Source organism: Polychytrium aggregatum, assembly GCF_025602895.1.
Source record: "Polychytrium aggregatum strain JEL109 chromosome Unknown BJ171scaffold_34, whole genome shotgun sequence".
NCBI classification, from domain to species: Eukaryota; Fungi; Chytridiomycota; class Chytridiomycetes; order Polychytriales; genus Polychytrium; species Polychytrium aggregatum.
Window position 1 is genome coordinate 133,870 of NW_026516236.1, and position 26,790 is coordinate 160,659.

The 26,790-nt window shown below is 56.9% G+C and overlaps 10 protein-coding genes across 10 annotated transcripts; 7 read left to right on the plus strand and 3 right to left on the minus strand.

Annotated features, from left to right (window-relative positions):
- Positions 1-791: 791 nt before the first annotated feature.
- BJ171DRAFT_444773 (uncharacterized protein) lies at positions 792-8,489 on the minus strand. The gene is made up of 15 exons (XM_053108150.1): positions 8,102-8,489; positions 7,060-7,299; positions 6,375-6,623; positions 5,907-6,116; positions 5,448-5,705; positions 4,804-5,265; positions 4,230-4,430; positions 3,612-3,990; positions 3,378-3,466; positions 3,019-3,216; positions 2,528-2,743; positions 2,210-2,267; positions 2,016-2,108; positions 1,311-1,898; positions 792-1,140 (listed from the first exon to the last, which is right to left on the minus strand). The coding sequence occupies exons 1-15, from the start codon at positions 8,432-8,434 to the stop codon at positions 1,100-1,102; spliced, it is 3,615 nt and encodes a 1,204-aa protein (XP_052964125.1). The 5' UTR covers positions 8,435-8,489; the 3' UTR covers positions 792-1,099.
- Positions 8,490-10,939: 2,450 nt separating this feature from the next.
- Positions 10,940-11,689, plus strand: BJ171DRAFT_190163 (uncharacterized protein). The gene is made up of 2 exons (XM_053106160.1): positions 10,940-11,097; positions 11,326-11,689. The coding sequence occupies exons 1-2, from the start codon at positions 10,981-10,983 to the stop codon at positions 11,476-11,478; spliced, it is 270 nt and encodes an 89-aa protein (XP_052964126.1). The 5' UTR covers positions 10,940-10,980; the 3' UTR covers positions 11,479-11,689.
- An 883-nt stretch (positions 11,690-12,572) lies between these two features.
- Positions 12,573-12,848, plus strand: BJ171DRAFT_515559 (uncharacterized protein). The gene has a single exon (XM_053111943.1). It carries the CDS (start codon positions 12,591-12,593, stop codon positions 12,810-12,812), a length of 222 nt encoding a protein of 73 aa, XP_052964127.1. The 5' UTR covers positions 12,573-12,590; the 3' UTR covers positions 12,813-12,848.
- BJ171DRAFT_515560 (uncharacterized protein) lies at positions 12,573-13,718 on the plus strand (the record flags this gene model as incomplete). The annotated part of the gene is made up of 1 exon (XM_053111944.1): positions 12,573-13,718. A coding segment is annotated over exon 1 (523 nt), but the record flags the coding sequence as incomplete, so codon positions are not given.
- Positions 13,719-14,522: 804 nt separating this feature from the next.
- BJ171DRAFT_584478 (cystatin-A) lies at positions 14,523-14,944 on the plus strand (the record flags this gene model as incomplete). Its single annotated transcript, XM_053114307.1, has 2 exons — positions 14,523-14,588; positions 14,714-14,944. The coding sequence occupies 2 exons, from the start codon at positions 14,523-14,525 to the stop codon at positions 14,942-14,944; spliced, it is 297 nt and encodes a 98-aa protein (XP_052964129.1).
- Positions 14,945-15,296: 352 nt separating this feature from the next.
- Positions 15,297-16,606, plus strand: BJ171DRAFT_190180 (uncharacterized protein). The gene is made up of 4 exons (XM_053106161.1): positions 15,297-15,669; positions 15,819-15,898; positions 15,971-16,022; positions 16,203-16,606. The coding sequence occupies exons 1-4, from the start codon at positions 15,472-15,474 to the stop codon at positions 16,332-16,334; spliced, it is 462 nt and encodes a 153-aa protein (XP_052964130.1). The 5' UTR covers positions 15,297-15,471; the 3' UTR covers positions 16,335-16,606.
- Positions 16,607-16,970: 364 nt separating this feature from the next.
- BJ171DRAFT_628928 (cyclin-like protein) lies at positions 16,971-19,586 on the plus strand (the record flags this gene model as incomplete). The annotated part of the gene is made up of 9 exons (XM_053115581.1): positions 16,971-17,515; positions 17,706-17,758; positions 17,899-17,957; positions 18,142-18,288; positions 18,459-18,582; positions 18,762-18,807; positions 18,948-18,997; positions 19,103-19,201; positions 19,389-19,586. The coding sequence occupies 9 exons, from the start codon at positions 16,971-16,973 to the stop codon at positions 19,418-19,420; spliced, it is 1,155 nt and encodes a 384-aa protein (XP_052964131.1). The 3' UTR covers positions 19,421-19,586.
- A 364-nt stretch (positions 19,587-19,950) lies between these two features.
- BJ171DRAFT_569906 (DSBA-like thioredoxin domain-containing protein) lies at positions 19,951-21,696 on the plus strand (the record flags this gene model as incomplete). The annotated part of the gene is made up of 7 exons (XM_053113595.1): positions 19,951-20,035; positions 20,149-20,191; positions 20,389-20,594; positions 20,757-20,814; positions 21,107-21,268; positions 21,460-21,555; positions 21,649-21,696. Exons 1-7 carry the CDS (start codon positions 19,986-19,988, stop codon positions 21,694-21,696), a joined length of 663 nt encoding a protein of 220 aa, XP_052964132.1. The 5' UTR covers positions 19,951-19,985.
- Positions 21,697-22,114: 418 nt separating this feature from the next.
- Positions 22,115-23,588, minus strand: BJ171DRAFT_190256 (TB2/DP1, HVA22 family-domain-containing protein). The gene is made up of 4 exons (XM_053106162.1): positions 23,165-23,588; positions 22,796-22,928; positions 22,580-22,666; positions 22,115-22,382 (listed from the first exon to the last, which is right to left on the minus strand). Exons 1-4 carry the CDS (start codon positions 23,404-23,406, stop codon positions 22,341-22,343), a joined length of 504 nt encoding a protein of 167 aa, XP_052964133.1. The 5' UTR covers positions 23,407-23,588; the 3' UTR covers positions 22,115-22,340.
- Positions 23,589-24,381: 793 nt separating this feature from the next.
- BJ171DRAFT_515572 (TB2/DP1, HVA22 family-domain-containing protein) lies at positions 24,382-26,483 on the minus strand. The gene is made up of 5 exons (XM_053111945.1): positions 26,310-26,483; positions 25,839-26,059; positions 25,340-25,472; positions 25,081-25,167; positions 24,382-24,912 (listed from the first exon to the last, which is right to left on the minus strand). Exons 1-5 carry the CDS (start codon positions 26,349-26,351, stop codon positions 24,850-24,852), a joined length of 546 nt encoding a protein of 181 aa, XP_052964134.1. The 5' UTR covers positions 26,352-26,483; the 3' UTR covers positions 24,382-24,849.
- Positions 26,484-26,790: the final 307 nt, after the last annotated feature.

Genomic DNA, 26,790 nt, shown 5'->3' on the forward strand with positions numbered 1-26,790 from the left:
TGAATGTGCGGAGGGAGCGGCCGGTCGAACTACTCGGGCGTCCGAAGTCCGTCCTATCGGCATATTGGAGGGGGGTTGGAAGCTTCTCAAGGTCCGGTCGGCGCCAGCAACGCTGCCATACCAACTTTGCCTGGCTCGGTCGGACTGGGGGAGGGTGGAGTTTTATGTGATTCGATGGCTAGAGTACGAGGGTTCGGACCGAGAGGGGTGCATATGCCTGCTGGTCGGTCGTGGCCACGGCGGTAGGTTGGGGCGAGAGTGGTCTTCGTGAATGCATTCACGAATGGTGCTGTGCGGAGGATACAGTCCATCCAGAGAGAAGCGGGACAGTCACTTTCTGGCATCGGCGACCCAAGTCTGCTGAGCTTCCGTAGGCCCCGGTGAGCAAGCCATGCGATTGTTTCCCATCCTGGTTGGCAATCTCTTTGTTTTCGTTGGTTTGGGAAGCGCAGTCTTGAATACACTTGGTCGATCCCCTGTGGCGATGTGGGAGTGTGTGCATCCACTCGATGTGGGGGTGTGGTGCATTCACTCGACGCTCTGGACAGTTCCGTGGTGCATCGATATCAAGATGCTCAACCTTCTCGAGTTGCTTGGGTTCCCGGCTCTGTGGGCACACCTGGAGATCGAGTCGCTTGAATCGCCGTCGCCCAGGTGGTATCTTTCGCTTGTGGAGAGCCATCCGTGCGAGAAAGCGTCCTTGATTCAGATCCAGAAACACATCACTGAATGGTCATAGCCAGCGCGCGATGTATTGAGTGATAACATATTTGTTCAACGACTAAAGCCTGCTTTTTATTGGATTGGCTGCATTGATTTATTTTATTTTTTTTCTGAGCGCTGAAAATTAAGATGCAATAAGTGTGGGAGGCTTGATATCCATTAGTAAAGAGTATGGGTGGGGGGCGTGGTTTGGATGGCACACCACGATTCTCGAGAGGATGAAGGAGGCGGCAGTTGTGGCAAGGGTCTGGTCGCTATCTTGAGAAATGGATGCTGAAAAGGGGTTGGGGATGAGTCAAAGGGAATCGTGCTGAAAGTCAATTGGAAATAGAAACAAGAAGGAAAGGGAAATGAAAAAAACTTGTCATGCGGGGTGCTACGAGCGGGCCATTTCAGCGTTCCGACCCTCTGACATTTCTGTGGCCACACCCAAGGCAATGTGTTTGAAGCACAGTGTCGCCGGCCGCGACGGTCGTATCCAAGGATCGAGGAAACCAAAGTGAAGGAGAGTGTGTGAGTGGATCAATGGCAGTGCGGTGAGGTCAAGTAGAAGAAATCCGGGCGGTCTCTGAAAACGAGCTCCTTACCAAAACTGGTATCGATTGTGGACTTGAGGTGGTGGGTAAATGAATCCTGGAACAGAGCCCCGGTCGTCGCGCAGTCGTGCGCTTTGGGCTTGACGTCCTGAGACGACACCAGACCAGGCAGAGGCCCCAAAAGCGACTTCACCAACTCTTCAGAGCCTTGGTATATTGGCGGATGTGACTGTGTGCGTTGCTGGATTGGCTGAGGCGCCTGTCGTTGCTGGCTTTGGGGTTGATGTTGGGCGGAGCCCCGACCATGGCCCTGGCCGCCACTGCCGCGATCCGAGCCAGGCGTCGGCTGTATACTATAACCAGGCACGCCCAAGGACGATGATCCCAGGAACCGACTCGACGAGTCCGGTGATGGAGATGATGGTGACGGAGGCGATTTGCGCCCGCCTTTGAAGGCATCCGGTTCTTTGCAGTCTCCAATAGCACTCAAGAGTCTCCTTCGTGCCGCCAAATCCGAGATGCCAAGATCCCGGAGGTCGGGGTCCTTGAGAGTCATAAGCATGTGTATGTCAACGTCCGCGTCCCGCAGCAGACCATAGTACCGGTCGAGCCCGATATCCTTGAGAAGTCCCTCCACGGCTGAGCAGGTTTCGTGATCGTCGCAACGATGGCAAAATGAATAAAGGTGAGTCTCAGAACCAGGGGAGTGAGCCGGTCATCCAGTCGAGCATCACTAATGCGCAAGCGACTGCCTACCAGCATAATCAGGCTCATTCGGCTGTCCGAGTCCCTCGAGCTGGCGATGGAGCTCATCTGCCGAGAGCTGCTGCTGGTATAAAGACTCAAGGTCTGGAATGCAAGATAGCCGGGTGGGAATTGAGACGCTGTCAGTTGGAGACGCGCCGGGCTGCAGCAGAGCTCGGTGGGCCACCACAAAGCACTGGGCTTACCTATCGGATTAAAGACGGACGGATCTCGGAGTCCAGGAGGTCGATGAATTACGCGCTCCTGAGCGGTAGGATGTGGGATGCGAGCAAATGAGCAAATGAGCAAATGAGCAAATGAGCAAATGAGCAAATGAGCAAATGAGCAAATGAGCAAATGAGCAAATGAGCAAATGAGCAAATGAGCAAATGAGCAAATGAGCAAATGAGCAACCAGAACAAGACAAAGATCCATGAATCCAGACACAGATACCAAGCTAAGATTTGATCGGCCTCTGTGAGTGCTGGGAAGGCTCCTGACGGATATATGAACTAGAGCCATACCTGCTCCATCGAAGTGAATGGCATACTTCGAGAAAGGGCCTTGCCGCGATTCAGGCTTGTGGGCACTTTGAGTTGTGGGCTATCAAGCGCACCCTCAGGGATTGATGAATTGGATGTGAATATGGGCGCATTGGCAGCGTCACTCAGCGAAACTCTTGGTAAAGGCACGCCTATCACGGACGTGTGAGCAAACGCAGACGTGGGATTGTGTCGCGGCTGATGGAGGGAGAGAGTGAGAGAGAGAGAGAGAGTGTGTGTGTGTATGTGTGTGTGAGGTTATCGCCTTGGGTCGGTGACACACTGGTAAGGAACCAGATTCGAGGCACACTCCGATGCATTCTACAAGTCTGCAAGATGGGATTGATCTAGGCCGTGGTATGTCCTTGATTCGCCCCTCTCCCCTTCCTGCATTTGCCACAAGTTCATCCTAGCGGCTTCTTGCATACGTCACCCGGGATATGATCCGAACCGTGGCAAGGTCATGTCCGTACCAGTGATGCTGTACCCCGACTACCCCAGTCCGGGCCCGACATGGATGAAATGGACGTGGCCATCAAGGTCGAGGAGAGGAACGACTGTGGGTCAGCCAGGACCTCGCTTGTGGATGGTGTTCGTTCGTGCACACTGGCTTGATTGATATCAAAAATTGATTTGAGGTCCGGGGTGGAATGTGCAAATCTCAGCGGGGGCTTGGTTTGACACAGAGTGGATGCGAGACGCAATCGAATGACGATGATCAATACCACTGCCGATGTAAAGGCCGGACTCAGGCGACAGAGTCATGTTTACTGCTCATTGTTTGGCCCTTTTCCCATCCTCCATACTTGTGACTCTCGAATAAAGGACTTACCCGACGCGAGTTTATGAACGCAGCACTGTTGCCGAATGGGGCATAATCGCCAAGCGCGGGCGGGGACCCGTAGTCCCCGATGGTATGTCCTGCAAAGGAGGTTGGGTTGAAGTTGCGCACTGGCTTGAATACGAGCTGCAGAAAGCATCACGCACACACACACACACACTCTCTCTCTCTCCGCAATGTCTCGAAGGAGAGGCAAAGCACGCCGCTTCTAGGGCAAATACGAACCTCCAATGATCGGAGTGATCAGCTTGCTGTTGAAGTGATTAAATGGTGACATGGATGCGGGCGAACCCGAGCCCCCAAAGCTCGGTGCAACCGTAGGTATCCGACTCGCCCCCGGCTGTGCAGAAAATGAAGCTCGAAAGGCCGCGTCCTTGAGCAAAGCTTTTGCCTCCTCGATCTTTCCAGGGCTTTGTGTCCGTGGGTAGAAGAGGTTGAAGATACCATCGGCCATGGCTTCATCCGGGGGGAGGTAGACAGAGAGATCGGTCGAAAACTCCTGACGGAGCCGCATGACGGTATCCTTGAACTCGGGCGTTTTGATGTGCTCGCGCACAGCTTTTGACATGGGGATATGAACTGATGTCATCTGCGGCACCAAATTCTGCACGAACAGAAACACCCCATTGGGAGGCGGAGGATGTGATGTGTGCGCGTTGGCAAAAGAAAAAGATCAGCTGGTCTCCGAGGTAGTGTGCTGGCCTGCAAATAGCACATCCACCTGTTGCATTGGCATGTGCTGGAGGATATGCGCCTGGCAGCGAAATGGAGATGAATGCGTACCTCCGCCTCATCCCCTCTCATTTAGTGCCGTGCACCGAGCCAGACACCGTTGTCACCTACCCATAACACCTGCGCGGCTTGCTGGATATGGGAAGAAGGGCCCTTGAGCTGGACATCATCCTGGCCTGACTCGCGCTCTGGAAAGACTGTTTGCACCTTGTAGCTCTGCTCAAGTTCACGGATATGCGCGACACGCAGGCCACATAACATGCGGTGGAAATCGCGCGGAACGGCAACGGACTTGCATTCGTCTGCCTGGTCCTGTTGGAAGGAAGGAGCGCATCCGGGTCAAAACAGCGGCCGACGACAATGGTTTTGATCAAGAGGGAGGGGACTCGAGCGACTCGCAGGAGATATTTGCATCCGATCAAACGCCAGTCATAGGATAATTCCATTCAACAGGGAAACCAACGACGTCCGGAGGAGCGCCTCGGGACGACCGGTACATGAAACCACGCTGGCTGCAGTCCAAATGCAATGCGCTCCCACCTCCATCCCATCTCCATCCCACCTCCAGCATATGGATATGCTTGCCAAAAACCGTATTTTTGCATCTCAAGGACGAGACACAGCGGGGAGAGGAATCAACCGTTGCTCTCGCGTCCAAAGACCCTGAGATATCAGAAGTACATACCCGTGGAACCACAAGCTCCATGATGCTAGCCTTTAACAGCTCCAAGTTGGCCTTGTTCTTTGTCGGTGTCCTCGCGATGACGTTGTCGATATTTTCTGCGTAGCCCCCTGTCCGGGCGTACTCCTCTGCGTTCGAGAACTTGACATAGACGCCATGCTTCTTCATAATCCGCTGGATATTCTTGCCGCCAACGCCGATGATACGCTTGTGATGACTCTCGTTAACGTGAAACGAGATCTCGGCCGGCAGCTCATCCTCAACCAGGGCAAGGGCCTCAAGCGCCTGTTCAGGCCGAGAGTTGCAGATGTCGATGAACATGTTGACCGGCCCCATCTCCTGGAAAGAGATGCGGCACCCCGAGCTGCGAATGATTTTGTTGATCTTGCCGTTCTTTTTGCCGTTGATGAACTCGCGGTGCTCGAGGGCAAGCTCAAGCTGAAACTTGATGTCGCGAACGATATCCTGGAATAACAGAGTGAGGAAGAGTAGAAGAGAGCGTGCATGTTTGTGGATATTGCATGTTTACACACATGTGCGTCAGTTCATGATATAGGACCACCAAAGCAGTCAGTCTCCTGGTCGAGTGGAACCTCGGACGCGTGCACGCATGGGCATCATCAGCATGCCGAATCTCGAGCGCATACCTCCATAAAATCCAGGGCGATCACCCGCTTGAAGGCCTCTTTCATTGAGCTTCCCTCGCCGTATATCTGAACAAAGTTCTTCTGGAAGATGATTTCTGCGCGAGATCGACGGCAGATCCCACCAATGATGGAGCCCAGGATATGAAAACCAGGTATCAGCGCCGAGGGAGAGGGCGAGTTGGTTTTCGGAGGGGACGGCGTGATCTTTGGAGGAGCCATGGGGCCGATTTGGATCAGGGCAACGTAAAGCTCGCATGCCTGCCAAGATCAACGAGAAGACGGAACAAACTGATGGGTGAGACCGACGACGAAGTCATGGCAGCGACACTTTGAAAGCACGTGCTGCAAGAATCAGACCCTTGAAGGGGCCGCAAGGGTCGCTGTTGACTCGTACTCCTAAAATCTCTCTCTCCAACCGTCCTGCAAATCGCTGCTTGGGGGGACTGAGCTCGCACGTACAAGGAGCATAAGGGCCCGAACAGCCCTGTCAATATAAACGTCGTCCTCGCCAAAGACAAAGATGTCGGTCTCGTTGCTCTCGAGCAGCGGGAAACGGACAAAGGTGGCGTTGTCCTTGATGATCTTGAGGACGCCTTCGCGACGATTCATCCACATCCAGTCGATCTTGCGATGCAGTCCCGGGATCTGCCGGGTCTTGATGCGCGGCAGCTGTGAAAGACGGGCGAGCACTGAGTGAGTACAGAATACGACCCGAAGGGAAGAAGCGGGGAAGTATAGTGTGCCAGAAGAGACACTATGACACCAATCATGCGTCGACTGCAACCAGCCGAGGGGCATTCCGGCTCCGGTAGCGGATATCAACTGCATGATGGGGTGAGCTCCTGCTTGACAAAGCCTCCCGCACCCTTCCAATACACGATGTAGCTCAAGCGAACGGTACAAGCGAGAATTGATTGAGCTACTGACCATCGAATCGCGGAGCTGGGCCAGCTTGGCCTTGGCTAGCTCGACGCCCTGTCGATCGCCTGTGATGATGATACGCGAAAACTGCGATAACGCAGGGTGGCCGAGAGAGATTATTGATGGCATCGGCGAGGGAACGTAGATGTTGGTCAAGGTCTCGCTCATGATCGTGGTGAGGTTGATGCGCTGTTTGCCGGAAAGGATGGGTTGGTGGACTGGGTCGACATCGAGTTCGGCAACGTCGAGACCGAGCTGATAAGCAGCATTGGCAGGTCGGGGCGCAGGGGATTGTTGACCGGTACCGTCGTTGGATGAGTTACGGGGTGAAAGCCAGAGCATGCGAAGTGTGAGTGTGAGTGTGAGTGTGAGTGTGAGTGTGAGTGTGAGTGTGAGTGTGAGTGTGAGTGTGAGTGTGAGTGTGAGTGTGAGTGTGAGTGTGAGTGTGAGTGTGAGTGTGAGTGTGAGTGTGAGTGTGAGTGTGAGTGTGAGTGTGAGTGTGAGTGTGAGTGTGAGTGTGAGTGTGAGTGTGAGTGTGAGTGTGAGTGTGAGTGTGAGTGTGAGTGTGAGTGTGAGTGTGAGTGTGAGAATAGACACGGGGCACAGAAACGACCCAAGAATCGAGGGCCACGAATCGAGGAGCAAGCACCAAGCACCAACATCCAGGTCCAGCAGCGCCCAGCGTCCGTACCAGTCGGTCGAAATAAACTAGACAGTGAAGCCGTGCAAGCTCGACTTGGTCCCGCTTTCCAAAGAGCTCCACGTACAGCCGGTCGGAAGGACCCGGGAAGGCCGGATTCTGGATCGGCACGAGGTCGATGCAGATGCCAAAGGCGACAGTGGTCTCGTCGAGCCACCGCTTGACGGTGGGCTTGATGTCGTTGTTTGGGGCTGTGATGAGAGCGGTGTTGATGGTGATGTAGATGCATGCCTGCGACCCAGAAGCAACCGAGACCAGCGAGGATTGTCCGCCAGTGATCCGGGGTCCGTTGATCAGGCAACCAGATTCCGGCGACAGTGCACGAACAATGCAAGGAAGTGCATCGAGCCAGACAGGTCAGGGGAAGCCAAAGGAACCAAATCCAGAAGATTTGCCCCCCCCCCCACAAGCAGAGGCCATGCGGGCAAGTCAACAACGAGGCGCAACAGGACGACGATGGCGATCAATGAGGAAGGCGTGTGTCCAGTGAGGTTTCCATATATGGATCGACCAGGGCGCAGAAACGGGGTGTTCCCAAAGCGGCAAGAGCGGTGTTTTGGTTGGGGTTGAGGCGTCGCGGACCATTGGGAAACGGTTGCATGGTTGTGTTTCGAGACGGCAGGATAAGATTGCCAGGACGGGTGTGTGTTTGAGCGAGTGCATCGATATGATCGCACAAAGACCAGCACCAGAGAGTAGAGTGGAGAGCAGAGGGTCAGAGAGATTCGCAAAGCCACGGCGACCAATTGCAGGACGAAAACGGTATCAGGATAGCCAGCGACAAGAGCGGCAGCACAAGAACAGACAGACAGACAGACAGACAGACAGACAGACAGACAGACAGACAGACAGACAGACAAGGCAATAGCTGGATGACACCAAGGACTGCACATTGCAGACACTGCCAATGTCAGGATGGCATACTGCTCGTCGACAGCGCGGGCAGTCCCACCCCCCAGACACCGAGACTGCCCAGAACGCGAAGACGATCAAGTCCACAAACCCGCCAGAGGCAGAGGAGAGACAAACTGACCTGGCTCGGGTTGCTGCGGAGGAGGAGCGATCTGGCTCCAGCGACTTGCTGTGGTAGACCCGAGAGAGTGATGGAAAAGACAAACTCGTATGCGCTATGGGAGCCGGCGACGAGCGGCTGACGAGCATCGGAGAGGCTCAGCGGATCCGAGGCATACAGAATCTGGCAGGAGGTGGTCTCCGTCGCCACTTTGCATAGGTCTTCGATGTTCTGTGTAACGGCATTGAACAGTGCAGATCCGCCGAGTTCACTCTTATCGATGACAGTGACTGGGTAGTAGAGCGTCGCGGTGGTGGTGCTGGCTAGTGACGGGGACGAAAGATTGGAGTGCATGGGTTGGGAGAAACCGAGAGGGAAGCAAGCAGTGGTACGCTGACTGGGAGTAGCTGGGCAGCGATTGGGAAGAAGGCAGAGAAGAAACGAGCACGCAGGTTCAGAGGAGACAAGACGGTTGTCGTTGACGGGCGTTGGTGGGCAGGCGATAGAGGCTTATATCGAGGCGACGATAACGGAAGGCGGATTCCAGAGGAGAACAGGGGCCAGTCTAGAAGCAGCAAAGACAGACGATAGTGCAAGCGTTAGAATTGGCAGGGCGACAACACAGCAATCCAGGCATTCGATACAAGTAAAAGCAGCAGAGTCCAAAGAGGAGGAGCGGTATAAAGCACAATCAAAGTGGCAGTGAGAGCAGTGGCAGCGAGAATTGACGTTGTGGGGCGAATGTGGAGAGGAGTAGTGGAGACGCAGCAGGGTTGGCCGGACAGAAGGGAGCAAGCCGGCAAGATCAAGAGAAGTGAGGGCGTTGGGAGTGTCAACGGGGCAGCCAGGGTCGAGCGAGAGCAGAGGTCGGTAGATGAGGGGGGGGGTGCACGGAGGGTGCAGAGAAACACACAAGCAGAGGCGTCGGCGTGGGTAGTAAAGACTGGCGCAGTTGAGACAGAGACCGGGCGAAGGGGCTGTACGAGCAGGCAGCCGAGGCAGCCAAGGCAGTGACAGGGATGAGATGCGAAGGCAGTGGCCGGGATGGGGACGGAGAGTGTGCAGACAGTGGAACGAGGAATTCACGCAATGGCCGACCATTCGCCCGAAGAGCAAGGCGGAAGCGAGACGGATTGCGGAATGAGAGATGTAGCAAGCAAAGGTGGTGTGCAAAGATGCAGTGAGCAGAAAGACAGCGAAGGAAGGGGGAGAGAGAGAAATGGGCAAGGATGGATAGGCAGCCCCGATGTCGATCGACAGTGGAGAAGCAGCGAGGCAGCAGGTGGGGAGAGATAGTGTTGTCCGTGGACAGCGGGAGAACCGAAAAGGGCAGTCGAGGCTGCGAATGGCTGGTGAAATTGCCGGTGGCAGCGGCACCAGTCAATGGCAGCCCCGACAAGAGACACAGGCCGGCCCAAACAGCGTCCAGGCCATGAGCAGCCAACGTAATCGCACGAGCAGTGGGTGCAATCGTACGAAATAACGGAACGGCAGCCCGATCCTGCCAAGCACACAATCGCATGGCCAGGCGGGCAATTGCACGGACAACGGCGTAATTGCACGGCGGATGGTTGTGGATGGCTGTGGATGGTTGTGCCGAATGGGCCGCAAGCCGGGAGATGGGAGATGGGAGATGGGCGATGGGATAGGATGGGATGGGACAAACGCATAATCAGCCAGGTAGAGAATTGCACGAACCGCCGAGGATATCCGATTCAGGCAGGCAGGCAGGAGGAAAGATGAGCGTTCTATGGCCAGAGGGAGGATAGAGGCGCGGACGAGCCGGGAGACCGGGAGAGGTGAGGCGGAGGGGTTAAGTGGATGGCGGCGCCCGATTCAGCCGGTATGAACAGCAGGAAATCCCGTAAAACCCAACAGGACAGAATAAGAGTAGACGAGAGCGAACCCAGAAGCGGGCCGAGACAGAAACGGGCAGTGTGCTGGGGGGGGGGCGAGCCGCGGCCAGCCCAGGACGAGACCACGAGGACGAGAAAGGGCGAGGCGGCAATGGCACCGGAGGCAGTCAGTGGAAGTGCAAGAGCGTGTCTGCTTGTGTCTGCTTGTTGTGCTCTTGTGCCAGTCGCGCCGTGGTCGCAGTGGTCGCAGCGGTGGAGGCGACGAGCCAGCAGGAGGCAGTCGCCATGTTGCCCTTTGCCGGCCAGGCGCCCTGGGTGAGTGCGCCAGCGGGCATCACGCCCAAGGGTGTCCATCCCCAGGGCCGCGGCGAGACAGAGGAGGAGCACCGGCAGAGCCGTGCAAGTAGTGGGAGGTAATTGGGGAGGGACGGGTAATCGGGGAGGGGTAATTGGGCGAGTACTTGGGGGGGGGGAAACAGTGCGAGAAATAGCACAAGAAACAGTGCGAGAAATGGTGCAAGTAAAGGAGCACACGAAGCTGAAGAGACACACGAAACTGAAGAAGCACACGAAGCCGATGCTGCAGACGAACGACGAATGCCGACAGCGCTGTGCTTCCTTCCCCTCCCTTCCCCAAGGACGAATCGCAGGACGGCGACGACTTACCTTGGACGCGGCGGCTCCCCGGAGATTTCCGGACCAGAGGGCAGGAGCAGAGAGGGGACAGGAGGGCTAAATAGCAGGGCCTCGGCGGTGTGGTGGAGAAGGAAAAGGACCCAATGCTGCAGATCAATGCCGTGCAAAAAGGGCGGGTGGGGTTGGCGACCCCCGAAGGAAAGGGCTTTTGCCGAGGGCGGCCCGCCCTTGCTGGGGGGGGGCTTCTCGCTCGGCCTGTTCTCGCTCGGCCTGTTCTCGCTCGGGCTGTTCTCGCTCGGGCAGTTCTCGCTCGGCCTGTTCTCGCTGCCACTGCTCTGTCGCTCCATCGATCAAAATGCTTGTTATTGCACGGATTGCTGTTGCCTGCCGGGCATAGTAACCGTCCAGATGGTAACATTCGCATCTTTACGCTTGCTCTCCTCGGCTGCCTCGTTCGCTGGGCATCGGCCTCTCCCACTCCCACCTCCGTCGCTCTGCGTGGCATCTCCTCGCCCTGCCGCTGCTGTATGGATTGCCAGGCCTCGCCGTCTTTGTGCTGGCCTCGCTGCCGCTGGTCGCACTGTATCCTCTGCCCTCCATCCACCATGATCCATGCCGCCAGAGCCGTTGCCATGCTTCATGCCGCCGGCCTCCTCCGTTCTTCCGTGCCGCCATTTCTCATCCCATCCATCGGCGCCTCCGTTTTTTTTTCCTGGTCTGCTCCGCCCGGCCGTGCTCGCTCATTTGCCTCAGGAAGGACGACAGCGGCCGCTCCACATCCACCCCACAACCATCCCGCATCTTCCCCCAGGACCCAGCTGCTTCTCCGTTGCTGGGCCACAGGCCCTTGGCCACCACACAACCCACCTGCCCGTCCGCCTGATGTGCCCGCGGCCGGACACCTGATGTGTTTACTGCCCCTCCTGATGGGGGCATGATGCAGCGCCTGACGGCCTCGCCACGGAATGCCGCTCGGCCTGGGCAACCGGGACTCGTCGCAGCTTGCTCACCACCATCACTCGTTCGCACGGCCCGATTGGCGCCAATCTACCTCTTGCTGCTGATTGGAGCTGGTGCATTGTTGCCTCGGCAGCCACGATGTTGGTGTTTGGTGTGGTGACGGCTTCTGCAACGGCTGCGGAGAGCAGTGGCCCGATTGCTGGTGGACCAGAGCCGAAGCGACAACGCAAACTGCAGCCGCAGCCGCAGTAACCAGCAGCGACGGACGACGTGCCTGGATGCCGTGCCCTGTGATGCCATGTCCGGATGCAGAGTCTACGCGGGGTTGCTTTCATTTTCAATGTGTGCAAGAGCGCTGTCCGCCGCTCGCAGAGCGGGGTGTGTACAGTCGGTCCAGAAAGAAACGGGACAGTTCCTTCCTGGTTTCAGATGACTGAAACCCGCTGACTGACTGTAGGCCCAGCGGGTAGGCCATGGCATTGCACTCCTGTCTTCGTTGGCAATCTCTTTGTTTTGTTGGTTTGGGAAGCACAGTCTTGAATACACCCGGTCGATCTCCTGTGGCGATGATCGACTGGCATACCGAGATCATGTTCCTTGAGGCATTGATGTCTCGATCCCACAGCGTATGGCAGCTTGTACAGCTCCGGACAAAGTGTGGTTTCTCGATATCAAGATGCTCGACCTTCTCGAGTCGCTTGGCATCCCGACAATGTGAGCACACCTGTGATGTGTTGAACTCGTTCACCGAGCACACATGGATCTTGGAGACGGATCGGTCTGGTGGGCCTCTCTGGTGGTGGTGGAACTGCTCGAAATACTTGGCGAACCTGAGTCTCCTGGGACTGGATGCGTATCCCTTCCCCTGTTTCCAGGATGCATTCCCAAAGGCAATCACCACTTCGGTCTCCCTTGGTGCCTGGTCGATGACTTGCTTGCACATCTCGTGGACGGTGCGCTGTCGTTTGCTGTGGAGATCAAGCCGTTTGAATCGCCGTCGCCGGGTCAGGCTGAAGTACAGCTGTTTCTCCAGCATGTCTCCATTGAACACATGGTAGATGTATCGCAAGAAAGAAGGCACTCCAGGGATCTTGGGGCTCGGTGTGGTGCTCATCCATTCCTGCAGATCAAGGGCCTTGTGGGTGCTCTGGATCCACTTGGTCGCTTGGGTGGTGCCACATCGATGCTGGTACTCCTTGTTGGAGAACGACACGATCTTCTCGTTGGCACGCTGTGCCTTGGTCACCTTGACACCGTCTTGCTCCTGGATGGTTGGTTGACCGGGTGCCCGAATGACAGCGGTGAAGATCGATCCCACTCCAGGGTCGATCCCGATCCATGTGGTCCGAGAGTCGTCAATGGGACCGACTCTGGTCTGGATCTTCTGCTCGGGGGTGAGCTTGGGTGTCTTGTCCTCGGTTTTTGGCTTGGCATCAGGATCCTTCTTCAGGATCTTGTATCTGAGCGTGGTGATCGAGCACCCGACCCCATCGGTGCTGATCTCGCAGCCAAAGAGCTGCTTCCCCTCCTTCCTGGCACCAAAGAGTCTCGGATCCAGCTTGAAGTTGGTCTGCCAGAAGGTCTCTTGCTTTGTGGTGCCATTGACCTTGGTCTTCAGGTCGTCCCACTTGAGCCCAGTGCCAGTCTGGTATCCAAGGATTTCCCACAGTGCTTTGGTGTCCAGCTTGACATACTTGGCTCGGGCATCGCAGAGCGGGACCAAGGTGCACTGTGCTCGAGGGGCCTTGTGTCGCTTCTTGGTCTGGGCAAGCCGGTCGGTGAGGCGCTTGATCCGTTTCATGTTGACAGTGATCTGCTTGTCCACCTCATCGTGCTGGGTCTGGAGTGCGTTGTGCTTGTCAGGCAGCCTACGTTCGATAGCGCGACACATCTCCTCATTCAGTCGCCCACGCTCTCCTTTCAGGCCAATGGTTTCTCTCACGAGCCTGGAGATGATCAACTTCTGGAAAACCACCATGAAGAGGGCCTCCTTCAGGTGGGTCAGTCGAGAGACCTCACTGGCCAGAATTGGTACGACTTTGTACAGGTCCTGGTGGCTTTCGTACCGAAGCTCATACAGCTGGTCGGCATGGTGGGTGAAGGATTTCCTCAGATCACCGAGGAGTGTCTTGGAGAGGGGATTCTCCATCAGCTTCATGCACTCATCGACGTGTGTGTGCCGTTTGACATCCTTGGGAGCAACCAGGACCAGATTGCAGTATCGACGGAGGAGAGACCAATACCGATCGAGAACGTGGGTCTCACAGTTGACTGCATAGGCCTTGACAGCCAAACCAAGGACCTGTGAGCCAGTACCCTTTGGAAGCACAGAGAGAACCCGGGATGTGTGTCCCTGGAAAATACGCTTGACCCGACCTGTGATGACGTCCCAAACCTTGAAAATGTCTTTGGAACTTGTGTATGACTTACCACCAGCGGCAACCCCTACTCCGGTCTTGTTCATATCGCCAGCCCTGATCAGTTCCTCTCCAGCCAAACCCCAAGCCTCGAAGACGATATACTCCGTCGATGGGCCCGGCTGTGGCACTGAATGCATCTCGGGATTGGAGTGGGGATATGTCCCTCTCTGATCAGGACAGCGAGGACATCGACAGAAGAAACCGGGTTCCAAGATGCCCCTTCGCCCCTGCCGTGGTGCTTCTGCCGGGGTCCTCTGGGCGATGCCAGCCGAGTTTTCGGCATGTCCCACGCATCGTTGCTGGAGAGTTGGGTGATCATTGGACAGAGCAAATGACACCCACGAATGGGTATCCAACCACAGCAAGACCCCGCGCCGTGCCGAGTGGGCCGGCTGTATCCCGGCGCCCCCTCCGGCCTTTGCTTGGCGACCAACTCGGCCTTTGCTTGGCGACCATCGTAAAGAGTCCGCCACCCTCCATCTGCTTTCTCCAATGCTCTTCCGCAAGCTCTGCTCGCTGCTTGTCCTTCTTGCCCTCATCTCCCTCCTCTCGTCCCCCCTCGTTGCTGCCATGAACCCCGGCGGAAAGGCTTCCCTCACCACCATCGACAGCACCACCGATCCCAAGATCGTCCAGGTCGGTCCTGTACTGCGTCCCTCGTCGGCATCGCTCTCGATTCCTGTCGCTTGATGCCCGGCGCTGTCGCTTCATACCCATAGCCGCCACCTATTCACACATGCCTTTCCGTCTCCCGCCCACAGCTGGTGCAGGATCTCAAGCCTCAAATCGAGGCCAAGACCAGCGCTACCTATTCCACCTTTGTGCCTGTGGCCTACCGCAGCCAGGTCGTTGCCGGCACCAACTACTACGTCAAAATCCAGGTTGCCGACAACCCTCCCTCCTACATCCACGCCGTCATCTACAAGCACTTCAGCAACCCGGCCGTCGTCACCTCCGCCGCCACCGACAAGTCCTTTTCGGATGACCTCTAAACTGCCTGTCCTGTTTGCCGAGCCGACAGCACTTGCTTCCGGATGATGCACTGCAGATAGCTCTCGTTTGACTTTGCCGCCTTTCACCCAGCGTCGCTGTGCTCTCTCTCTCGAAGCTTGCTCGCCATCTGCTCTTTCCGCACCACCCCCTCTCTCGTCTTTCGCCTTTATCCGCAACTCGTGTCTGTATTGCATCTTGGCCATACAGCTCCCTCACACCCATATCCATGTCGTCGCTGCCGAATCCCACTTTTGATCAAAAATACTCTGTCCGTCTCGGCTTTTTGAATATAGTTTGATGAATCGAAGGATGCAGCGTCTTCGCGGCGGTTCGCTTGCTCGCGTGTGCTTGGTCCGGCCGCGGGAATATACCTGCCCGCTTCCGCTCAAGCTTGTGGTCCGCATTTTGGCTTGGATCTCGCCCTCGGCAGCGGCCCAGACTCTGCTATCGAGGCCGTCAGAAGCGTCGGAAGCGTCGCCTGGTCCATTTGCATCACACACATCCACCCACTTGCGCCAGATAAACCATGCAATCGCTGCCAAATCGACCGTTTGCAAAGAAGCTCTTGCCAGGCGATATCGGCGCCCTGCAGGCCGGGTTCGCTCGCCGCTCGGCGCCGGTGCTCTATCACTCCGAGACCGGCCTGCCCATCGACGAGGACGAGCTTGGATACGATAGCGGGGATGCTATGGACTCGTCATGGGTGTCCGGGCTGGCCAAGCAGGTAGCAACTTTGGTCCTCCCTGAGTCCCCGGGGCCTCGCTGGTCGCTCTGGGCGATATCGCTTGTTCATCCTGATCGAGGGACTGACTCTGGCTCCACAACCCTGGATCTGGGCATTGTTTTGTTTTCCTTTATGAAATGGGCACTTAGGAAATCGACGCTATCCACGGGCTAACGGAATCGGGACGACGCTTTCTGATACTGTGGAATGGATTCTTTGGAACCCAGAGGCAAGTCCACCTCACCGATCGCCGGGTATACCCGCAACTGTGGCCAACCTGCCTCCGTCTCTCGTCCGACAGAGTGTTCCGGTCCGACCTAGTTGTCGAGTCGATTCGGTCATTTATCACAAAGGTGAGTGATGACTTACAAGTGGATGGTATCGAGGACCACAGAATGGCCATGTGCGGGACTGCAGTCAACAGTGTCGTTCCGGTGTGGCCCTTTATGACCCTGTGCCAATCTGTCAGTACACCAGCTATCTGGCCTGCCACCACTGACAGCTCGACACTCTTTTCCATGAAATCTGGACAGCACGAACCCGAGATCGATCGCCGTCAGCTCGCTATGGCTCTTCTCCGACGCCAGAATTTGGGCTTGCTGAGCCCAAGCGAGACCATGACTCTGCTGCAGCATTTCTCCTCTCTCCGTGGTTGTCCCAAGTAGCAGCGGCGCCGAATCGCTGCCAGACTCTAAGGCAAAAACATCACGACAGGCAGGACGATTCACGAGCTGCCCGGCATTCCGTAGGGCGCTTGTGGGGTCGACGATACCGATGAAGCAGGGGGCAAACCCATCCACCCAGATAGAGCCTATCTGTCCGGACGCAGCGGCAGTGCGAGATGGTAGAGAGGCCGTTGGCGGTGCCCAAGGGAACAATGACCTTCCCAACTGGACTTGCATCAATCCATCTCGATCCTGCTGGGCCTGTGTCTCCGCTTCGTTCCTGCAGGCGTCCTCCTGGTCTGCTGTGTGGATGTTTCTGGATGGCCGAACATGGCTCCCCGTCTCGCCGAGGAGCCCAGTCCAGCCGAGGGGCGACAACTTTGACATGCTTGGTATCGAGATAGCTGGACGAGGGATGCCCGCACCTGCGCTCGAGCTTGCTCTATGGTGACAGCCGGTCCTCGCGGTCCGGGTCGGCGATGGTGCAGACTCGATGCAGTCCGTCCATGACCGAGGAAGTGCAGTGCCGCGGCCCCTCGCCCCATGCCCCCCACAAACCCACCATCGCTCGGTCTGCCTTGCCTCTGGCCGCCCTGCATCGTCCACCACGCCTGCTCTCGCACTTCCGATGCGTCCATGATCAAGAACAGCCGCCGCTCCATGCCCAAACCGCCATCGACCTCGTCTTCATCGACACCGAACCTGCCGTCGTTCTCGCGGCCGCATTTCAAGGGCGGCCAACATCACCACCGGCGACGGAATCTTGACGACGGTCGTGACCCGGCCTCGTCTGCGTCCTCTCACCCGGTTACTGCCCGGACTCCAGGCTCGACGTCGACAGCAGGCCGACCGCACCCCACGACCATCAATACCAGTGCCGGGCTCCTCGCCAGCAACCCAGCCGGCAATCCAGCCGGCAATCCAGCCAGTCCCAGTCCAAGCACCGCCCTCCCCAGCCCGCATCCCAACAGCGCCGACGGGATCGATCCTCGCAGCTTTGCCGGCAGCAGCGCCAGTTCCAACGACAGCCTCATCCAAGGCGAGAGGACATGGCTCTACAACAAGCAGGATCTCACCCCAAACCTGCCCTCGATACGGGACGGAATGGCCGAGGATGAGTTCCGCACGCAGATTCAAGCTGGATGCGACCTCATCAATCGCGTGGGCATGAGGCTTGGCCTGTACGGAAAGCCGTTCCTTTTACCGACCCCCTCCTCTGAGACTTCCTGATCCTGTGTGCTTTGGCTGCAGTGCTATGCTTGCCCCCCCCCTTCCTCGCGCATTTGTGATGAGTACGGATCAAACCCTCATCAATCGACGAGATCGATTGCACGAGCGGTTCATCGCACGGTCGGCTTTACGGCTACTCAGCATCCGCTTCTCGCTTCGTGGTCGCCGAGCTTATGTTTCCGATACCGAGATCAGTATCCGCATCTTTGCGTCACTTACTGATCTCCGTCTGCATCTGTGTCCTCTTCCGATCGCCCAAACGCACGACGAACCAACACCGATGTATCGACCCCACCACCCCCGCGCCGCAGATCATCCCTGGTTGTGTCAACAGCGTGCATCTACTTTCACCGATTCTACGTTCGTGAGTCGCTGATGGAGTACAGAGGACCGGTGAGTCAACCCGCCTTGCTCTATCCACCGCATATCCCGCTCTTGTGGCATCTCCAGTCCGATATCGCCGACCATGGAGCTGAAGAGCAACGGCATGACTTTCGTGCATGTGTATCTCTGACATTTTTCTTTCTCTGGGCTGGGCAAATATGTGCGTGTGTCGGTGTTCTCTCGCCAACGCCAGGATATTGCGGCCAGCTGTCTGTATCTGGCATCCAAGGTCGACGAGTCATTCCGGAATCTGTCGGCGTTTATTCAAGCATTCCACAACTGCACCTCGAGCTCCTCTGTGAACCTGGCAATCGAAGAGCCCCTCGACGAGACATCCAAGGTGCGGCTGCGAAAGCATCGAGTGCTCTGGCCATCGCAGCGCAAGCACTAGTCGCAGATCGCCATCACTATCGCCATCGCCATCACACTGAATCCCTCTGCCCTGGTGCTGGACCATCTCTCTAACTTATTTTCGTCGACACCCTGGCCCGGTGGGATACGGAACCACAGGAGTTTTGGAAATGGAAGGACAACATCCTGCACAACGAGTACGTTGTTGCAGAGGCACTTTGCTTTGATATCCATATCGAATTAGCTATCATCAAGGTCCTGAAGATGCTGAGGGAGATGAACGGTACCTGTTCGGCCCGCTTCGAAACCTTGTCGTCGAGTCGCCTGATGGAGACGCTCTGCAGAGCTGACTGGCTTTCGAACTTTGCTGATTCGAGCTTCCTTCCTTCCTTCCTTGTCCTCGGCCTGGCATCGCTGTCTGCCGAATCCGATATCACCGATCTGACGCGGATATGATGACAGCGTCAAAAGAGCTGAGCAAGGCAGCCTATGAGTTTGCGCGGATGAGGTATGGCCATGTGTTCGATCAGCACAGCTCCTGACAATCGACAGTTGAGTCTGGGAGCCGATCAAGGGAGCCAACCAAATCGAGGAAATGCATGGCGAGGCATCGTCTCACCTTTCCTGCGTCATGCTCTTCCTGTTTAGCTCAAACTATGGCCTCTGTCTGTACTATAGCCCAATCGAACTGGCCGCAGGTAAGAGGCGGTCTCGAGCCGGAAGGACGGGGGTGACAGAGAGCCGATACTCGGGCTTGTCTGAGATGCTCACACCATTGCTCTCGGTGTCGACTCTTGCGCCAGCCGCAATATACTACGCCGGCGAACAGTTACCCGCAGTGTCACTAAACCACACAAAGTTTTGGGAAACAACACTCAAAATCGACTTGGCGCGAATCGAAGGTAGGGGGGTGTGTTTGCGGCGATCGGCCCCGGTGGAATCGATGCGATTGTGTGAGCATTCCGGACAGGAGCACTGTCGCTGCCCGATTCCAGCATCGCAGGTGGCCCAGGTCGAGTGGTTTCTGATCAGCCAAGCGTTTCTGACTCGGACGCCACGCTTTCTGTCCGGCTCTCGATCGTTCTGCAGAAATCGTGGTCGAGAGCAAGCAAGTGTGCTAGCAGCTCGATCCAGATGCTTCTCAACGGATGCCCGCTCCCTCACACAGCCGTCGGCCCATTCCCACGTTGTCTGGGAATGTGTGCATCTTGGAAGTTCCTGTGTGCCCCGCTATCAGGGCCTGGCGGGATGGAATAGATCTGGACCACACGTCCAAAGCAGCCAACACCCTCGATCCCGTAAATCGGATCCAGCGATGCATGGTGATGCCATGCGTTGTGGAGTGATGTGATGTGGCGGGCGGGGCGATTTCGCAGCGATCACCATGTTGACAAATGCCGGCTTCCCAGGCCCCTGGCGACCCAAGTGTGCCCAGCCTTGTTGCTGTGGGCGTGTTGCGCCTCGCCCGGCCTCGGTCCCGTCCTCGCTCTCGACGAGAAGGCAAGCCCGCTTTCGCCACAGCGAGAGCCAATCGCGCGCGTGCGATGGATTCGAAATGTGGGCTTGTTGTGTGCCAACACCGCGCCCTGGAAACCCAACCGCCCACAGGTACAAAACCCAGCACAGACACCGCCATCTGACCAACAGAGCACGATCTCCCCCCTCTCCTCCAATCCAGAATCCGCCATGTCCAAGGTCATCTCCATCGCCATCACCTCCGACACTGTCTGTCCCTGGTAGGACCAGCGCCGCAAGCGGGTCCGACCGACTCCTGCTTTGAGCGTTGGAGCGAGGGCGAGAGTGACGACACCGACGGCTGACGATTGCTGTTCGTTGCGGTGACCGACAGGTGCTTCATTGGCAAACGGCGTCTCGAGAAGGCCATCCAAATCGTGAGTACACATCCGCACCCGGTGCAGCGAGTGCAGCACCGAATCGTCGAGAAGCAAGAAGCGAGCGGCAATGGGGGCGTGGAAGAAACCATTGATCCCCCAGAAGGCGATCCGCAACCCATACCTTGCGCTTATCAGCAACCACCGTGTCTCCGCCGTCATTGCCGCTGTCGCATCATGCTTGGTGTATCGTACAGGCCCGGGCCAAGGACCCCAATGTCCAGTTCGACATCATCTATAAGCCATACGAGCTCGACTCGACCCTGTCCACCACGGGCCGCAAGAAGCAAGAATACTACATCGGACGCTTCGGACGTGACCGTTACGAGCAAATCACTGCGTACACCAACCAGGTGGGAAAGCAAGAGGGCATCAACTTTTCTTGGAACGGCGACATCTCGAGGTAGGCAAAGCACGGAGCAGAAGAGGCGGCAAACCGTCGCTCCACAACCGGTGTGTCGGTCGACGACAAATTGATGCTTTTCCACGAACATCGATGTATGGGCAGTACTTCCCCCCACCCCTTGGACTTGATGCTGACAGATCCATCCGCCAATATGTGCAGCACATTCCAGAGCCATCGTCTACTTGATTTCGCCAAATCGGAGGGTGTCCAATATCAGGTGAGAACGGTGTGCCTGGCAGGGCTCGTCTGTGTTGTCCAGCATTTCGCATCATCAGCATCAGCATCAGCATCAGCATCAGCATCAGCATCAGCATCAGCATCAGCATCAGCATCAGCATCAGCATCAGCATCAGCATCAGCATCAGCATCAGCATCAGCATCAGCATCAGCATCAGCATCAGCATCAGCTTCATCGCGGGACAGTCGGTCCTCCTCCCAGAATCTTATCGCCCAACTGATTCATTTGCCGCTCTATATCACCCCCTTCCGACCGGGATGCCTAACGCTAGCTGACCGAAGAGCTGTTCAAGGCGTATTTTGAGCAAGAGCGGAACATCTCGGATACCCAAGTCCTGGCCGATGCAGCTGCCAGTGTCGGCCTGAACCGCGAGCAGGTCGTGGAGCTGCTTGAATCCGATCGGGATGTCGACAGAGTCCGCAAGGACATCCAGGTAATGCGACAAGGATGCGCCTGCAGAACCACAGCCAAAAGCAGAAAGGCAATGGCTATGTCTGACAGGGCGATCAAGCTTTCTCTTTACATGGAATGCGTGAGGTCCATAGTGATCCTCATCCATCGCGGACTCGGCCTGACACACTCGCTCTCTGCTCGCTTCCCACACACCGGCATCCAATGAACAAGTCGGCCAAGCGTAGCTCTGTAAATGGGGTGCCACACTTTGTCATCAACGGCAAACACGAGCTGTCGGGGGCTCAAGATCCAGAAACCTTTGCCTCGGTGAGTGCGAGGCATCCATGTGCAGTGCAAACCCACCCATTTCCCTGGCCTTTGTTCTGCTTCAACCCCGTAGAAGCTGTGAAGAGAGCGTAGACTCGGCCTGTGTCTCTGGGCTCGCTGGAGAAGAAGATGCGGCAATAATGCGCCTTGCTTTCTTCATCCATCTCTGTTTCGGCCGCGACTTTCTCGACGCTTCTCTCCGGTTCGCATGGTGGCTTACTCCTCCTTTTCCCTCCGTCACAGATCTTTTCTAGGACCCAATAACCCACTCAGCAAGCCTCTCCACACCAAAACTTGCGGCTGAATCCACCAACCTTCATCTTCGTTGCCCATCTTGTCCGGTTAGATATTCAGTGCCTTTGCCACTATTGAAGAAATGAGTCAAGAACAAGCGGCGGCCGATTTATTGCCCAATAACACTGGTTGTGAATTGTTCCCTCGTGCACGATTTGGAACACTGTAGAGATGTCATAACGAGGACGATAAGGAAAGGCCGGCAATATATACTTGTCTACACGATAGACTCTGGCGGACCAGGATCAACCCAGGCCTAAATCAACCTCGGGTCAGATCAAACAAAATCAGAAAGGAGGACACAGTCCTGAAGGAATGTTGCTGATCGGCCACAGCTACACTATGTGGAATCAACTCTTGCATCGACGGAGCGGATGGATCGATGGGAGAGACTGGATCCAAGAGCCGCATGTTGTGATGCTTGCGGGATGCTTCACGCAATGTTCCTTGTAACATGAAAGCCACCAACACAGCGCCGCACGGGGGGGGGCCTATTCCAACTTGAGATTCTGTCCGACGTTCTCCATGGTACTCTGGGGCGGGGAGCATGAGATGGGCCATCGAGACATGTGAACGGCGGGACATGGTGACAACGGACGCGATTGAATCCAAAGATCCTCCATCAACGGATATGCACGAATACAGTGTCGCTACAGCCAATCGAGTGGACCACCTCAGCGATCGATCCCCTATGCTATCAAACGATGGCCCGAGTCGCCCGAGCACCTACTTGGACCTTGGAGCCAATTTTATCAATGTTGCCCTGCTGCTGCACGAGCAGCGGTCGGAAGAACTTTTCGTAGAGGTATTGGGCGCCCTGGCGATTCACCATCCCCCGCACGATGAGAAGCGGAAAGGGAAGGGAGGCTGTTAGTGAAGGATGCGGTGGCGGCAATGTCTCCCCCCCCCCACATGCGTTGGAAAGGAATGGGCCACACTTGCTCACCTTGAACTGGGGCAGGATCAGGAAGATGACAAAAAATGTCTTGAACAGATAGTACAACGGCAGCCAGTAGAGAATGTAATCAACAAAGAACTCGAGGGTGTTGATCAGAGCAAACACAACCCAGTACGTGAGCCTGTGTGCAGCGGCAACGAGAGCAGCCGTGGTCAGTGGGCAAAACTGGATGCAGGACCTTCAACGGAGAGCGAATCGACCGAAGATCCGGACGGTGGACCTGATCAAACCGTGTCGGCCTGATCGACCTCGTCCGCGGCAGAACGGTATCAACAGGAGCAGGCTCTACAGGATGGCGAAGCAAGGATTCCTCATTTCTCGGCGACCGTGGCCAAACCGAGGGCTCGGAGCACATACCATTGCGTATCGTCATCCGTCTGGGGCGTCTCGAGGGCCTTGAACGAGGCGTAAGCGGGATACACAAATCCCAGCAGCTGGGTCAGCAGCTGAGCCCAAGCATTCAGAAGGATCATGACGAGGAAGAGCGAGACGCCGCCGGCGACCAGATACGACTTTTTGACGTTGGTCTTTGCTTCGGCAAGGGCCAGGATTGGGTACTTGTTCAGCTCGGCCTCGAACTGCCATGAGGAGAACAGCATCGCGGGCGTCAGTGCGAGTCAGCGGACAGCGCACGAGAGCGAATACACTCGCCCGAAGGGCAGGTGTGGTATTCAGATATCATGCACCGTATGGCCATGCAAGGATGACGGGAACGAGCAGGTTCGATGGAACAGTGGAAGTAACGCGAGCCAAGGGTCACTGGGATCGCATATCTCGCGAGTGCAGCCTCGAGGAGCCCAGCTGCAGAGCGCAACGGGCGGCGACATACCCAAGCCCAGTGCAGCTTGATATTTTCGGAAGCAGCAGCCATTCTTTTTGCGAGCGGGATGACGGTGAGATGGGGAGAAGTAAGGGAACGAGCGGGAAAACGCAAGGATCGACGCGACAGGAGCGTTCCAGTTCAAGCCAAGGCAAAAGCAGCGCGACGGAGGCGAGAGACGACGGGCCGACAGAGTGGAGGCGAGTTCAACTTGTGGAACGGAGGGTCGAAGGGCAGGATAGCGGCTCTATAAGTACGGATCGGAGCAGAGGGCGGAGGCGGCGGCAGCGGCGGGAAGGGCGCCAGGAAGGTTTCCAGGCGGGCCGGACATGCCAAGACCGGGGCTGAGGGCGGAGGACATTGCCAGGCGAGGGGGTCGAATATAGAAAGCGGGTGGAATGGTTCTCGGATCTGGACTGTGCCGTTGACAGCACGAGGCTCCTGGGCAGTCCGAAGGCAACCGAATAAGTGCGGGCGGGCGGCGATCTGGTCATCTGCGAGAAACGAGCGCTGTAGATGCAAACTGTGGGATCCAGGGCGGGAGGGGACTGGTGAACAGTGGGCTTCTCGCCTCTGCAATCTCATGATTCCACGCCATGTCCGTCGGCGGCGCTGATTGATCGGCGACTGCCCGGTTTCCATGACCGAGGTAGCATTCCACGTGGAACCGCAGCAAGACCATGGCATGTGTGTCTGGGTCAGCGCCCACATCGAGATCGGCATCGGCTCGCCGGCAGTGGCCGCTGGCCGTCATGTCGACACACTGGTTCGTGTCTTGGAAGCGATGTATTTTTGCCGTTCACGTTCGGGGCCGCGGCGGCAAGAGGAGCATTGCAGACCAATACGAAACAAAGAAAGGGAGAAGAGAAAAAGGACAAAAGACGTTGGGAACGATGGAGAGATGCCTGGGCGTGAGGAACACAAAATCAAAGGAGGACGGAGCGGGCATGGCAGGCAAAGCGCCACCACCACCCGCCCGAGAGACGAATTCGGTTGGACATGGGATTCATTTGGACGACCACGGGACGAAGGAACTGGATACAGAGATCCGGAGGAGGAGGCATCTGACGTCCATTCAGATCACACCAGCACCATGAGGCCAGGAGCAGAGTCCAGAGTCACAAGGACAACGAAACAAGATACACGAAAGCTCGGTCAAAAATATAGACAGCCTTCTCCGGGAGGTTGGAGGGAGCCGGAGTAGACAAGACAGACATGCTCTTTAATCCTGCTTGAGGTTCTCGGAGGCGACGGCGACCTTGGCGGCGGTCTCCTCGATCTTGGTCTGTGAGGCCATGACGTGCAACGGAGCCACGGCGCGCAACGGAGTCAAGCAGAGCAAGTGCAGAATGGGTCAGTTGTGGCAAAGGCAGAGATGGTGAATGTGGTCCAGCCACGGCGCTACCCGATTAGAGGCGGAGAGACAGACGACACAGGCGGCTCGGGTGCATACCTGGGCCTTGGAAATGGCACCGTCAATGGCGCTCTGCTCCTTCAGGAGAACAGGCTTGATGAACTTGACGTACAGAACCTCAGCACCCTGGTTAAGCCAGAGACGAAGAAGTGAGTCGAAGAGCAAGGACGCCACGAAGGAAACAGCGAGCAAGGTGCAGCGCGGGTCCAATCATGCAGGAGTAGACAGTGGAGACCGGCGGAGGGGACATGTCAGAGAAGACTCGGGGCGGAAGCCGCCGATGCAGCCGAATGCTTACGCGGAAGTGGGGGGCGATCAGGTAAATGACCAGGAAGGCCTTGAAGAAGAAGTAGAAGGGGAGCCAGTACAGGATGTAGTCGGTGAAGAACTCGACGGTGTTGACGAGACCAAAGACGATCCAGTAAGTCAGCCTGGAGAGAGCAAGGCAGCAGCGAGCGGGTGAGTTCGGGATGCCCAGTGGGTGTGTACGGGATGTCCAGTGGGCGAGACGGCGCCTGCAGGAGAGGGGGGCAAAGCGGCCCGCAGGCATGGCAGAGAGAAGGGCAAAGAGGCCAAGGAGAAAAGAGCGGACACGAGCGGGCGGGGTCTCCACACAGCAATCCCACGAGCGACTCGCCGCGGTGGCTGGCTTGCGTGGAGCCGTCCCGGGAGTGTATCGATGGGGGGGGACGAGACGCACGACTGCCAAGGATGGAGGGAATGGCAGAGAACCATCCAGCGCAGGTTTGGTCGCAAAGGAACGAGCGAGGCGACAGAGGCGGATGGTGAGCACATACCACTGCTTGTCGTCCGACTTGCCAGGAGACTCGAGGGCCTTGAACGAGGCATAGGCGGGGTACAGGAAGCCCAGCAGGTCGGTGAGGAGCTCGCCCCAGACGTTGAAGAAGACGAGGACAAAGAAAACGACGATGGCGCCACCAGCCAGGTAGGTCTTGGGGACCTTGAGGGTCTTTTCGGCCTCGACGGCGAGGGGGATCTTGGAGAGCTCGTTATCGAACTGGGGAGACGGAAGAAAAGGTGTCAGAGCCAGGGTAAGTACGGCGGATGGAGGCAGTTGGCGGCGGCAAAACAAGCGATTCCGGGCGCATTCGCTGGATTCGGAGGACGACGAATGTAAAGAGCTGCATGAAGAAGAGAGAGAGACGAGGCAGCAGCACAAAGCCAAGCCAGCGAACGAGCAAGAGGGAAACAGAGAGTATGTCCGACAACGACCAGGGGGGTTGGCAGCGGACTGGACAGATGCACACCTTCTTGAGGTAGACCTGGAACTGCTCGGGGATGTTGGCCATTGTGTGCGAGAGACTGTGTTGGAAAGCGATGAGGAGGCTGCGGGAGGCAGATGGAGGATCGACGGAGGATCGACGGAGGATGGATGAAAGGCAGAGTGCCGGGCGGGGATGAGATCTGGCGAGACGGGGGGGGAAGGCGGCTGGCCGGTGGAGACGACACTTCGACGGGGTCGAAAAAGGCGAAATGGAAACGTTGCGCAGAGGAGCGTGCGCGAGCGCTGCGCAGCCGGTGTGAGTTTGCCGGTCGTGCAAGCGGTGTGTGGTGCGCGGCTGTGCTGCGCGAGTGGTTGCGGGTGTTGATGTGGTGTTTTGTGGTTGTTGATATGGTTGTTGATGTGTGTTGATGTCGATGTTGATGTGGATGTTGATGTGGTTGTTGTGGTTATTGTGGTTATTGTTGTGCCGTGGCTGCACTGTTGCTCGTTAGACTCAGCGACCC